The sequence below is a fragment of the Emys orbicularis genome, chromosome 18 (genome assembly GCF_028017835.1).
Source record: "Emys orbicularis isolate rEmyOrb1 chromosome 18, rEmyOrb1.hap1, whole genome shotgun sequence".
NCBI lineage: Eukaryota > Metazoa > Chordata > Testudines > Emydidae > Emys > Emys orbicularis.
The window spans coordinates 11935758-11948283 of NC_088700.1; the positions used below are offsets into that span (position 1 = coordinate 11935758).

The 12526-nt window shown below is 57.9% G+C and overlaps 1 protein-coding gene across 1 annotated transcript in view; it reads right to left on the minus strand.

Annotated features, from left to right (window-relative positions):
* Window positions 1-12526, minus strand: part of HMCN2 (hemicentin 2) — a 115084-nt gene that overhangs the window by 6618 nt on the left and 95940 nt on the right. Inside the window, exons 79-91 of the mRNA XM_065418725.1 lie at window positions 12246-12380; window positions 11468-11602; window positions 10449-10639; window positions 9217-9430; window positions 8265-8411; window positions 7866-8056; window positions 7109-7190; window positions 6122-6391; window positions 4007-4156; window positions 2730-2867; window positions 995-1116; window positions 593-830; window positions 260-322 (exon numbers count right to left, since the gene is read on the minus strand). Coding sequence (XP_065274797.1) covers window positions 260-322; window positions 593-830; window positions 995-1116; window positions 2730-2867; window positions 4007-4156; window positions 6122-6391; window positions 7109-7190; window positions 7866-8056; window positions 8265-8411; window positions 9217-9430; window positions 10449-10639; window positions 11468-11602; window positions 12246-12380 — 2076 coding nt within the window. The remainder of the gene's footprint in view (window positions 1-259; window positions 323-592; window positions 831-994; window positions 1117-2729; window positions 2868-4006; window positions 4157-6121; window positions 6392-7108; window positions 7191-7865; window positions 8057-8264; window positions 8412-9216; window positions 9431-10448; window positions 10640-11467; window positions 11603-12245; window positions 12381-12526) is intronic.

Consider the following 12526-nt stretch of genomic DNA (forward strand, 5'->3'; position numbering starts at 1 on the left):
GGGATGGGCCAGCCCCCCCCAGTACAGCCCTCGGGCACCGGGCAGGATTGAACTGGGGTGGCCAGGCACCGACACTGCTGCTGTTAGCTTGCTAGCTCAGTCAAAGGCAGCATACAGACGTCTAGCAGCACTGGGGATTACAGAGCTGCGGCACCCCCGGGTCACCAGGCACTGAGAATGCCCTGGCGTTGAGCGGGGATGGAGAACGGGCCCCGGCCTGAGGGGAGCACATGGCCCACCCCTCAGGAATGGCGCTTACCTATGCAGTACAGCTGCTGCGGGCCCAGTGCAAACCCCTGCGGGCACTGCTCTCCGTTCGCCTCTGCGGCAAAGACAAGAAGGCAAGAGAGCCCCGTCAGCACCTCAGTGAGGCAGGGCTCGTGGGGAGCACGGGGGACAGGAGCCCTCAGCACAGCATCACCCAGCTCCTAGGCATGCCAACGGGGAACGGCCTCCCTCTCTCGGCCCAGGGAGCAGGGCAGCCTGGGAGAAGCTTGTCCTGCTGCCGTCCATCCCGTGGACTCTGACTCCAGGGCTCTCAGTGGGCAATGCTCACCGTGAGAAGACCGACTGCTGGCTGCTCTCCTGTTACCTGCGCGGAGGGAGGAGCTGAGCTGGAAGAGGAGCTCCTCAGAGGCTGGGTTGAAGGAGGATTTGACGGCCCTCGCCTGGACGTGCTGCACCAGGGAAGGCTGCCGGTCCAGAGCAGCGTCGTACTCTATGCTGTGGTTGCAGCGGATCTGAACCGGGAGCCCGTCTTGCAAGTAGCTCTGCACAGACTCCACGTGCAGCTGCCCGGCCCCCGTCTGCACGTAGCGCTCGCTGAAATCCTGGGAGGGAAAGAGGGAGATGGGACAGTCAGGGACCGGGGCCCACCAGACTCCCCTGGACGAGGGACCTGCTGTTGTGCCATCGGCTGTCATTGCGAACAGGAGCAGGGGCTGCCAAGGTGCTGGCTGGGGCTGTGGGCAGTGTCCCGGAGCTCCCTACTGACCTGGAAAAGCACAGCAGCCTCAGCGATGCTCTCCGGCACAAACCCGTTGGCCACGACGTCGAAGAGAAGCGCCCCGCCTGCGTCCAGGCCTCGGGCAACGTGCGTGATCCGGAGGAGTTCCCCTGCAGCGACAAGCAGGGGTCAGCGAGTCCGCACCAGTTAACGATCCAGCCCACCATGATTTCAGACAGACCTGGGGTCGAGCCAGGCTGCAAAGGGCCCAGAGCTGGGCTGTGGATGGGCCCAGTAGCAAATTTCAAGATCTTGCGGCCAACTTTTAAACCTGGGAGTATTTGCATCTGTAGTTACAGCTCAGGCTTGTCTCTGACCCCAACCACATGCTCTGCAGACACAAGGCTCCCTGCAGAGCACCGCAGGCCACCCCAGCAACACACCACGTCACAGCGCTGGCTCTTGGGAAGGGCTCGGTAGGCCTGACGCTGAAATGAGCTGCCCCACCTGGCTGGGAGCCCTGCAAACAGCTCTTCTTTCCATTCCCTCCAGATCCCTGGCCACCGAACGCCCGTTTCCCTCGGAGTTTCAGGCTCCAGTGAACCCAGAGCCCCCACGTGGAACTCAGGCCAAGGGGTCAGTTTTCACTAGTGTGGGGTTGAAGCCACAAATTTCACAGAGTTTTGTGCCAAAGTCGGTCCCCTAAAGCAGAGGTGGGTCACTCAGAGGTGGCTGGGACATAGCCCTGCTCCAAAGGCTCATGAGCCATCCTAGACTCCTCAGGCACCACGGTGGAGACGGCTGGCACAGAACAAAACCAGAAATCGGGCGGCACTCCTTGGGGTCTTGGGTTTTGGTGTGAATGGTTTGCACAGCCTCAGCATGCAGTGGTCACCAAGCTGTCTCCAGGTACTCCCTGCAACATGGCCTAGGCCTGGTCTACACTACGACTTTAATTCGGATTTAGCTGCTTTAATTCGAATTAACGCTTGACCCGTCCACACAACGAAGCCATTTAATTCAAATTAAAGAGCCCTTTAATTCGATTTCTGTACTCCTCCTCGACGAGAGGAGTAGCGTCAAAATCGGTACTGTTAATCCGAATTAAGGTTAGTGTGGCCGCAATTCGAAGTTATTGGCAATTCAATGTTATTGGCTACCCACAATGCAACGCTCTGGAAATCGATGCTACTACGGTAGCTTGGACGCACACCACCGAATTAATGGTGCCTAGTGTGGCCGAATACATTCGAATTTATAAAATCGGTTTCCTAAATTCGAATTATATAAATTCGGATTAATCCTGTAGTGTAGACATACCCTTAGAGGATAGGACTCAGGAGCCCTGGATTCAATGCCCAGTTTTGCCACTGGCCTGCTGGGTGACCTTGGCAAGCCACTGCCCCTCTGTGCCTCAGTTTCCCCAGCTGTAAAATGGGGATAAAGATACTGCCCTCCTTTGAGATCTACTGATGTCAAGCCCTGTGTAAGAGGCTGGTATTTATTATTATTATCTGACCCCCTCGGGTGAGAAATGAGCAGTGCAGGGTTTCCTTCCCCAATCTACCTTCCTTATGAGCTATGGGTGATACCTGGCTGACTGAGATATGCCACGGACGTCACCCTGATCATTGTCCCAGGCCGTCTGTCCCCACTGATGCCATGCCCCCACCCAGCCCTAAGGGAACCTCCTTACCAACAAGGCTCCCCCACGGACTCCCGCACCATGATCTCTGCCGCCCTCCCTTGGCTCTCAGCAGGACACACAAACCTGCCTCCTCACCTGTGGCAAACTCCACCTGCGACTCCTGCCTGAAGACGCCGCTGGTCAGCGAGAAGCCGTTCCTGGCGCTGCCACTCTGACGCGCAAAGGACCAGTAGATCGGAGCAATGATGGTGACCAGGACTCTCATCAGCAGCCCTGGGAGGTACAGGGAAGGGCACGAGGCTCAGTCCCATCTCAGTCAGGGCTCTCCTGAGGAGTAGCTGTGCGCTCTGGGGAGAGGCGCCCTGGAATCCCAGCCAGCTCCCCACCCAGTGCATTGGTCACACTGGCCTTAGCAATTAAATGTGGTCAAAGGTCCTTATTGGGGCAGCAGAATCAGAATCATAATCATGATCCTGCTCCAGCATGGCATTCCCAGCTCCAAACAGTCTGGAGCCATTCATCCCAGGGAGGTACTAACCCTGTTCTGCTCACACGGGGGACTCCCGTCTGTAGCTGGGTGAGCACTCAGGAGTTCCTGCCTGCTAGCCCTGTGCTCCAAAGGGGGCGCTCGGCATGAGGCCTCTCTGTGCTGGGCTAGGCTCCCCCATAAATCAGCCCCCAGGTCCCTTCCAGGAACCCTTGTTAGGAACAGCTCCCTCCCCAACAGCACCCGAGGAACCCACCGGGGGAGTCACAAGCTTAGATCCCAAGGCCAGAAGGGACCATTGTGATCATCTAGTCTGACCTAGACCAGCGAATGCCCCAAAATAACTCCTAGAGCAGATCTTTTAGAGAAACATCCCATCTTGATTTAAAAATGGGCAGCGATGGAGAATCCACCACGAGCCTTGGGAAATTATTCCAGTGATTAATTACTCTCACTGTTAACAATTTACACCTTATTTCCAGCCTGAATTTGTCTAGCTTCAACTTTCAGCCATTGGCTCGTGTGATACTTTCCTCTGCTAGATTGAGAAGCCCACTATTAAATATTTGTTCCCCATGTAGGTACTTACAGACTGTCATCAAGTCACCCCCCCCCCCCTCCAGCTCCCAGACTGGACACAGTTTGTGCTACTAGAGGGTCTCTCTAAAACCTGGGATGGATTACCTAGCCAGGGAACAGACAACTGGCTACATACGTGTCTGAGTGGGAACAGCAGCATTTATCCACTACATCCCACTAGAGCTGGTAAAAAAATACCAGCTAAGTCGCTCCATGCCACTCACGGTACAGGCAAGTGTACTGTGCAGTGGGTATTTCACCCAGATTTACATCCGGCTTCTTGCCATTTACTTGGCCATGTAGTAGGTGTAACTGACACAAGACGTATCCCCGGGGCATCACGCACCGACAGCTGGTGGGATATTCCCGATCCTGCTCCGTATGGTGGCCGTGCCGGAGCGGGGATCCTCCATCACGCTGGCGTTCAGAGAGGCAATGCCAAATTCTCGGTCGTTAATGATGCCGATCAGACTGCCCCGGACTCTGAGGGGCTCTCCTGAGGGAAGGGAGACAAGGCGGAATGAGGGGGGAGACCCACACTAAATCTCTTTGCACAGCGAGACCCAAGCTGGTGGGCAGAGGGCCCACTTGGCCAGCGAGGCATTAATCCCCATCTCCCGTCCTGCGCCGCTTCATTTCCGGTGCCCAGCTACCATGGGCAGCCTGAGCCTGGCCTGCAGGAGCCCTCTGCCCCTTGCTGCAATACACTGCTGCACAAGCTGTCAGGCACAGATCAGGCCAGCGTTCGTTTGTCACTGTCGGAGCAAGGGGAGTCATCTCCTAGGGCAGCTGGGGTTCACATTCCATAGGGCCAATCTGGATGATCTGTATACATGCCACAGCCTTGCTCCCACAAATGCACGCACACATCCTTGCACGCCTGCCCACAGACTAATACACATGCACAGTCACACGCAGTCCCATTCAGTCTGCTCTGCGTGCCGCACACGACCATCTCTGGCCTGGGTTTCTCTCTGCAGTGTGTTTCATTTGCTCTTCCTGTAAAGCGTCTGGGCAGTGCCCCGGCACCCCTATTACTGCTAATCAGACGGATGCACCGGGCACTGCAACATACTTCCTCTGCCTAATTGCATGACTGTCTCATCTGGCTCTTCAATCTGTTCACCAAGAAAAAGCAGAAGTCACCGGGCCTGGGCATTTAGCAGGTCTCCTGAGACAAAAGAATCAAATCACTCCGGCTAGATTCAGTAAAACTCAAATGGGAATGACCAGCCTGCTGTGGGCTGGAGGAGCCGGGGATACAAGCCTTCATTGCGGCTTCGTGGCACAGGGGCTTAAATGCAGCTTCAAGATTCCCTCAGCTCCACCCCAGGGCTATGTGCTTGCAAAGGAGAAGAGTACGGGGAGAGGTGGCGGGATAGAAAACAAAGAGAGGCACAGAGGTCCGTTGCCCCACCTCTCGGTGCCGTTCCACAGTACAGGACAAGGGGGGAAAAGAACCAATGAAATTAAAAGGCAACATGGTTTAAAACAGATAAATAGGGATACATCTTGACACAGCACGTCGTTAACCCGTGCAACTCAGCGCTGCAGGATGCTGCAGGGGGAGATATTAGCTATTTCTAGGAATAAGCATAATGCCTGTGTTACACCAGACAGGGTATCCAGGGTAAGGGCTGGTGCAGCAGCACACCTGTGAGTCCTAACGCTTCAGCAGTCAGCAGGCGGAACCAGGAACTTCCTCCCCACCCCAGCTGCTTTATTGTGTTTGCAAAGGAGGAGGGGTGGAATATTCCTTCCGTCTTATGCATCGAGGACTGGCCACGGCTGGAGACAAGAGACTATTTGCCCATTGCCCCAATTTGGGAAATGGCGAGCCCACTTGATAGACAAAGGCCCCTGCTATTAGCATCCGTGTTCTCTTGGGAGCACTCAGTGGGGCGCAGGGCCCTCCATACACATTTGCAAATGCTACACACACATTACAGCTCCCTGCTGATGAAAATCCTGCTGTAAAACCCCTAGACAGGCCAAGAGAAACCAGGTCAGGGAGCTCCCAGGTCTGCAGGGACCCTCTCTTCCCACTGGCCAGCGTCCCTCAGGCCAGAGCCTGCCCCCAGCACGCACAGGGGAGAGGCACCTCTCAGAGCTGTGCTTTGTACCAGGGCACTGAGGGGCGGGCATACCTCCACATCCTCCCCCGCGCAGGCCTTGCTGCCGGACTGAGGGGGCGGGTGGATGCAGGAGCAGGGGTGCTGGCCATAGCCCCCTCCACAGGGCAGAGAGCATCTGGACCAACTGCCCCAGCTTGCCCAGTGCCTGTCCATTAGGGCAGGAGGGGGAGATAGAATCATATTGGCTGTAAATTCTATTTGCTCAACCCCCTCCAGCCATGCTGCCTTCCCAGCAACCAGTCGTGCCCTGCGGTGTGCGGAGAGGGTAGAGGGCACTAAAAGGCTCCCCCATTTCACGCAGGATCTCCAGCCCCTGGGGCACGTACCTCGCATCGTCAGGAAGGCCTGGACGACGGAGGATCCCATCAGATTGCGTGCAACACACTCGTACAGTCCCGCGTCCACCTCCTCCACGGCACTGATCAGCAGCGTGGAGTTGGCTAGGATCTGGACTCGGTGGTTCTCCTGGAGGGGTTTCTCTTCCCGGGTCCACTCCACTGTGGGGGCTGGCTCTCCAGTAGCCTGGCAGTGAAGTAGCGCCCTCTCCCCAGCACTCACAGCCACGTCTTGAGGTTTCACACTAAACACAGGGGCACCTAGAACACAAGGGGGAAACCACCCGGTCAATGCAGCACCCGACGCCCGGCAGAGTCCATGTGTGCTCATGGAGCTGAGACCGGCATAGCAGTTCTGACATCCAGCTCTGAATTGCCCCAGAGTTCAGAGGAGGTGGAGTAGCTCCACCCGTCATTATTTTGAGGGGCTTCCGGTCAGACACTAGCGTCTCTCTCAGATGTAACCTGGACTCTTCCAAGAGAGATGTTCACACACATTCACATTGGATTTCTGAGGCCCCAGGGGATTTTATGAGGCTGATCCTCTCCCTCAGTGGGGCTACTAGACAGCTCGGTCATTTTTTCTTCTTGATCTCAGTCCTCTGCCCACATCCTGAGGAGAGTTCCTGAGTCAGAGAGTCTAAGGCCAGAAGGGACACCTGATCATTGCGTCTGACTTCCCGTATATCCCCGGCCCCTGCACCACCAAGCACCTGTGCACTTTACCCAACAGCTGGAATTGGCCCAAAGCATGTCAGGCCTCAGCAGACTATGTCACTATGTGCCAGAGGCAGAGAACAGGAGGGACCAAGGTGCACCAGTGCCCAAGGCCTGGGGCAACGGCAGGGAACTGATCAGTTCGGCCATTTCCCCTGCAAACCAACTGCCCCCCTTTCCCCCTCCCCCCACCGCAGGCATGAGGCCGACACCATCCGTGAGACTAAACTACCGAGGCGGCCAATGCGGACAGACACTCACTCCGCAGGGCGAGGGTGACCACCTTCTCCACCGTGCCCACCTCGTTCTCCGCCACGCACTTGTAACGCCCCGCGTCGTCGCTCTGGGAGGAGGGAAAGCAGATGCATCACCTACCTTGCTCAAGGCAGGGCTGCACTGACGACTTCCCAGGAGTCCAAGGGGCGCAGCTAACTAGCATAACATTGGGCAGACTGAAGCCCCTTCATCTTTAATACAAACTGGTGGCCAACACGTAATGCCCCATCCAGCCTCTGCAGATGGAGCATGGCAGAGCCGGAGCTAGGGCCTCTTGAGTGACAGACGCCAGATCAACCTGGGCCTTATCCGCCGGCCTCTCCTCACAGAGAATGCTTCTGTTCTGAGTTAGGGTAGAGAGTGAAGAATTTCTTTAGATCCTGTCATGACCCCCAGCGACAAAAGGAGAGGCTGGCCCAGCGAAGAAATCGGTGCCCTAGTTCCTCAGAGGGAGAAGTTACTTCCCGAGTACACCTCCGCTGGGTGAGCGGGTCCAGAGATCCCAGCTCCTGTGGCTGACCCTGCTTGTTCACAGGCAGCTTCTCCCCTATGCAGAGCACTCCAAGTTTTCGCTAGCCCCTGCTCCAATCTAACCCAGCCATGAGACTCAAAGGAGGGAAGGAAAAATCTGGCAGCACAAACGAAGAGAGAGAAAAGGGAAGACACCCAAGCTCCTCCTCACACACCCCTGCAGTCCTCAGCCCCCTGTCTACAGGGAGCCCGTGCTGGGACTGTGACTCACCACCGTCCCGTAGATGGCCAGCGAGCCGTTCTGGAGCTGGCGTAGGTGGGGGCTGCCCATCACCGGGAGCCCGTTTTTATTCCAGTGGATAACTGGGGCAGGGTCACTGTGGGCTTCACAGTTCAGGAGGGCGTTGCCCCCGAGGGGCTCCACCTGGTAGGCGCTGACTTCGCCACGGAGGACCGGAGCCTCTGGGGAAGGAGAATGGGTTAGAGACAAAAATCCTGCTCGGCCTGGGCTATGCGCTCCTGGAACGGCCAGGGCCTTCAGACACCAGGCCAGGCTCTGGGCTCTGTGACGCTGGTGTGGATGCAGGGGGGTCTGCTGACCACAGAGGCGCTATTCCAGGCCGAGACCAGACCCCCTCCTCTCAGCGCTCCATGAGCGAGCCGCCCCCACCTGCCAAGGTACCTTTCACATAGACGAACCCGACGGCCTTGACGCTGCCCACACCGTTCTCGGCCACGCAGGCGTAGGTGCCAGTGTCCTCCTTGGTGACGGCCTCTCTCTGCAGGGTGCTCTGCCCGCTCTGCTCCCAGATGCCCGCTGCCAAAGGGAAGCCACACGGGAGGGTTTGGCGGGCAGACAGTGGAGACAGCTCCCCAGTGCATGGTACCATGGAGCATGCAGGTACCTGCCCACTCAGCCACGCCAAGCCCTTGGGGACCAAGAGGTGAATGGGGAAGGGGCTGGAAGGTCCCCAGCCCACACCCTGGAGTCCAGCTCTCCCTTCTGCTCCTGGGGGGGAGTGAGCGACACAGACCAGGGCTGATCCCCTCACTTCCCAGAAGGAACGGCAGGACCTGGACAAAATGGCCACACTTTCCACGTATTCAAAACCTTCTTCTTAGGGCAGCCCCACCGGGGACGATGAAAATAGCAGCACGTCCCTCTCCACCGCCTCTCGCTGAGCGAGCTCAGTGCGGTAGGAACACGCGCTAATTAAGTCTTGCGACTTGCCCCCCTGTGAAGTGGGTTTTCTTAGCCCTGTGTTACAGGTGGGGAGACCGAGGCTCAGAGAAGTCATGTGACTCAGACAGAGCCAGTGTCAGAACCCAGACTAAAACCCAGAAGCCCCAACTCCCTGCTCTAACCACTCGACTGCACTCCCTCCCACACACAGCCCTGCACAATAACCTACAGCTAGGTCTGCCCCCTGCTACCAGCATCTCTGGGGCCTTTTCAAAGAGACCCCAGTGCAGCCCCCTGGTCACTCTCCTTTAGTTCACCGGCTCTCTTACCCCTCCCACCACATGGGGTCTCGCCCCTTCTTTCTCTGCCTCCCCCGATCCAACCCCCATCCTTCCATGCCAGCCCCCATCGCTCCTATGGCAGAGTTGGCCCCGCTCACCTCTGACCGGTTTATTGTTGACCGTCCAGGTGATGCGGGGCATCGGGTTCCCCTTCGCCACGCAGCCAAGGATCAGTCTCTCGCCCCTGTTCAGCGTCCGGTCCCTTGGCTGCTCTGTGAAGGCGGGAGGGACGTGGACGGCGAGCTGGAGCTGCAACGTGGCTTTCCCAGCAGAGTTTTCTGCAGTGCAGGTGTACGTCCCGGCATCCCCACCCTGCAAGGGGGGGAAGGTTCGAGCGAGTCAGTGGGACACCCCTGGGGCGAGGCGCTGCACCCCACAAATGAACTGATCCCAAAGGATTCTGAGTGCTTTTCCATTCCAGCCACTCTGAGCTGGGTCCTTTGCACTCCTCAGGATCCCGAGAGTACTCAGCCAACTGAGATTTCCCTGGGCGTATGTGGGCACGTCCGGGATCCAGCCAGTTCCCGCTCTCCCTGCCTCGGTGTGGGGGCCATGCCAGGGAGAGGGAGCAGGGCAGAGCTCTGCTAGGCTCATCCTCGAGTGGTGTTTGTGCACAGATTGATTCAGTGCTTGGTTTTCAAAGTTAATTTTTCTCTTGGCAGGACCTGTGTGATCAACATCCCCCCAAACACACGCGCAGCCCCAGGAAGAGCCACCTGGTGCCAAAGGGGACTGGGCAGAACACTCAGAGGCCATTGACTGCAGGTCCTGAAATCAGCCGGTGGGAGTCACTATTAAGTGGGACCAGGCTTCCCCTCCCTCTCCTGCAGCCCTCCCAGCCCGAGAGTACAAGAGCCACTGGGCGTGTCGTCTGTCAGCCCAGGGTGACACTGAGGCTAGGTCTACACTGCAGCGGGGTTCCGACCTAAGATACGCAACTTCAGCTACGTGAATACCGTAGCTGAAGTTGCGTATTTTAGGTCGGCTTACCTAGCGGTGAGGACGCGGGAAAGTCGACCGCTGCCGCGCTGCCGCCGCCTCCGCTGCCGCCTCCTGCCGAGGTGGATTTCCGGAGTCGACGGCAGAGCGATCAGGGATCGATTTTACCGCATCTTCACTAGACGCGGTAAGTCGATCCCCGAAAAACCGATTGCTACCCGCCGGATCGGCGGGTAGTGAAGACAAAGCCTGAGAGGCCACTTCTTCCCAAGATCCCTTCTCCAGATGCTCCCTTTACTATCATGGGCCTGCAGCTAGTCCAGACCCAGAGAAGTAAATGGGATGCGCATCAGATAAACCAGAAAACACACTGTCCCCTTGGGTTGCTTACCTGGGAGTCCTTCACCATCAGCTCCCCGGACGGCAGCAAGGTGAATTTCCCCTCCCTCCCTCGCACCGGGACCCCGTCTTTGGACCAGGTGAGTCTGGGCTCAGGGACTCCCCGAGCTGCACAGGGCAGGAGAACTTGCGAGCCCTCCAGGATGGACAGCTCTGGCCAGCTGGCCTCAATGACTGGGGGCACTGGGAAAAAAACAGAGAATGGGAGGCAAAGGATCCCTCATCCGATTTCAGTGGACGGGGTTCCCCTCCCACAGCTACTTCCCAGTGAATGCCAGGCGTGATCCAGCTTTGGCTGAACAACTGAGTTTGCAGAAGTGTCCTGCAGTGAGATGCCAACCCAGCCCCTGGTGAATGAAGATGCTGGAACATCACCCCACCCCACCCCAGCCTAGCCGCTCTGAACGGTGCCCCATTACCCTCTGCCCCTGCATGCTGCCAAACCCCTCCCGCCTCCCCACGCTCTCCCTCACGGTGCACAGAGACAAATGCATCACAAGAGCGGACAGGGCGCAAGCCAGAACGTCGGCTCCAAACACCACCTGGCTTTGCACCCAGATCCAGGCTCTACGTTTCCAGCAGGCCCCTGTGCTACCTCAGACCCAGCCCTGAACACCCTGGGTGCTTGGGGGAAATTTGGATCCAGCTCCCAAATGCTGCGGCTCAGCCCATCTCTAGTAACAGCGTGTTGTGACACTTAGCGCAATCCAGCCACCCTGCCCTCTTCTCCGAGCACAGTAAAGCTGGAGCGTGTTCCTTGTCCAACACCGGTAGGGGACCAGAATGGTGACCAAGCTCTGCTGCCCACCCCTGCATCCCACATCAAGCTGGGAAACACACTGGCCCCTGGGCCCCCTATGGAGGTTATAGTAACAAATACTTGTCACTCCCCAGGTCAGCCAGGCCCAGGGGAACAGGAGAGCACATGCTGCGGGATAACGCCCAGCCCCCTGGGTTTCACATGCGGCTCTGGGTTTGCTCTGAGGTGTGGGTCCCCACTCCTGCTCCTACCTTGCACGATCAGTCTGGTTTTCCCCAGCGCTGTGCCCGAGGGGTTCTGAGCCACACACAGGTAAACCCCAGCATCCTCCACAGAGGCCCGGGACAGATGCAGATGCCCATTGGGGAGCACCTTGAAACCGGCTCCTGCCACCAGGAAACAAAGATCAGAGAGAAAAGGGATGTGGCAGAAATGAAGAGCAAGAGCAGGAAGGCCGGCCACTGGCCAGACCACCCCGGCCCAAGCGCATTAGTGACTCACTGACAGACTATACATAGGGACCGCTTCCTCCACACATCACATGCAGCCTCCTCCGAGGTAGCACACAACGGCTTAGCTCAGGAAGTGAAGAACCCACCGGAGCCTCCGAAACGGCAGGTGGAGGCAGAGTGGAATGACTCTAGGTGGCGTTTAGCAAGGACTCCCGGGTTAATGTCTCCTTACAGGTGCCAAGGGGAATTTCAGGATCACCAGCTGTCCTGATTTCCCGCTGAAATGACTGACGGTGCCCCCTGGTGCCCTCTGACACCGTGCTGGGGTGCACAGAGCTACCAAGCATTGTGTCTCCCGGCGCTGCAGCCAGGAGAGGTTCCGTGAGAACTGGGGATCTAGGGTAGGAGGGGATGGGGGATTTGGAAGGTCCTCAGATAGTTTTTCGCCCAAGCCACTGCGCTCAGGGTGCTAAGTTCCAGTAGCATCACCAACCCCTCCCAGGGGCTTTGCTGTGGTGAAGGCATGGACTGGCGGGGCAGTTCTGGGCTTGGCTGGTTTAGCTGCACCCCAGCTCACCTGCTGGGATACTCATCCCTTCTTTCTGCCACGTGACCACCGGGCGGGGGATCCCAGACGCCTCGCAGGGCAAGATCACACCAGCATTGACCCGCACCTGCACCATGCTAGGCAGGGGCTTCACCACCGGGGCCTCTGCAACCAAGAGGGGGAACGGTGCCTGAGCCGGCTCCTTCACAGAGTACAACCTGGCTGCTTTCCCAGCCTCCAGGGCTCTGTGGTCAGCACCCAGCCTCCCGGAACCTGGAGAGGTCCAGGAAGCCAGGCTACTCCCTAATGCC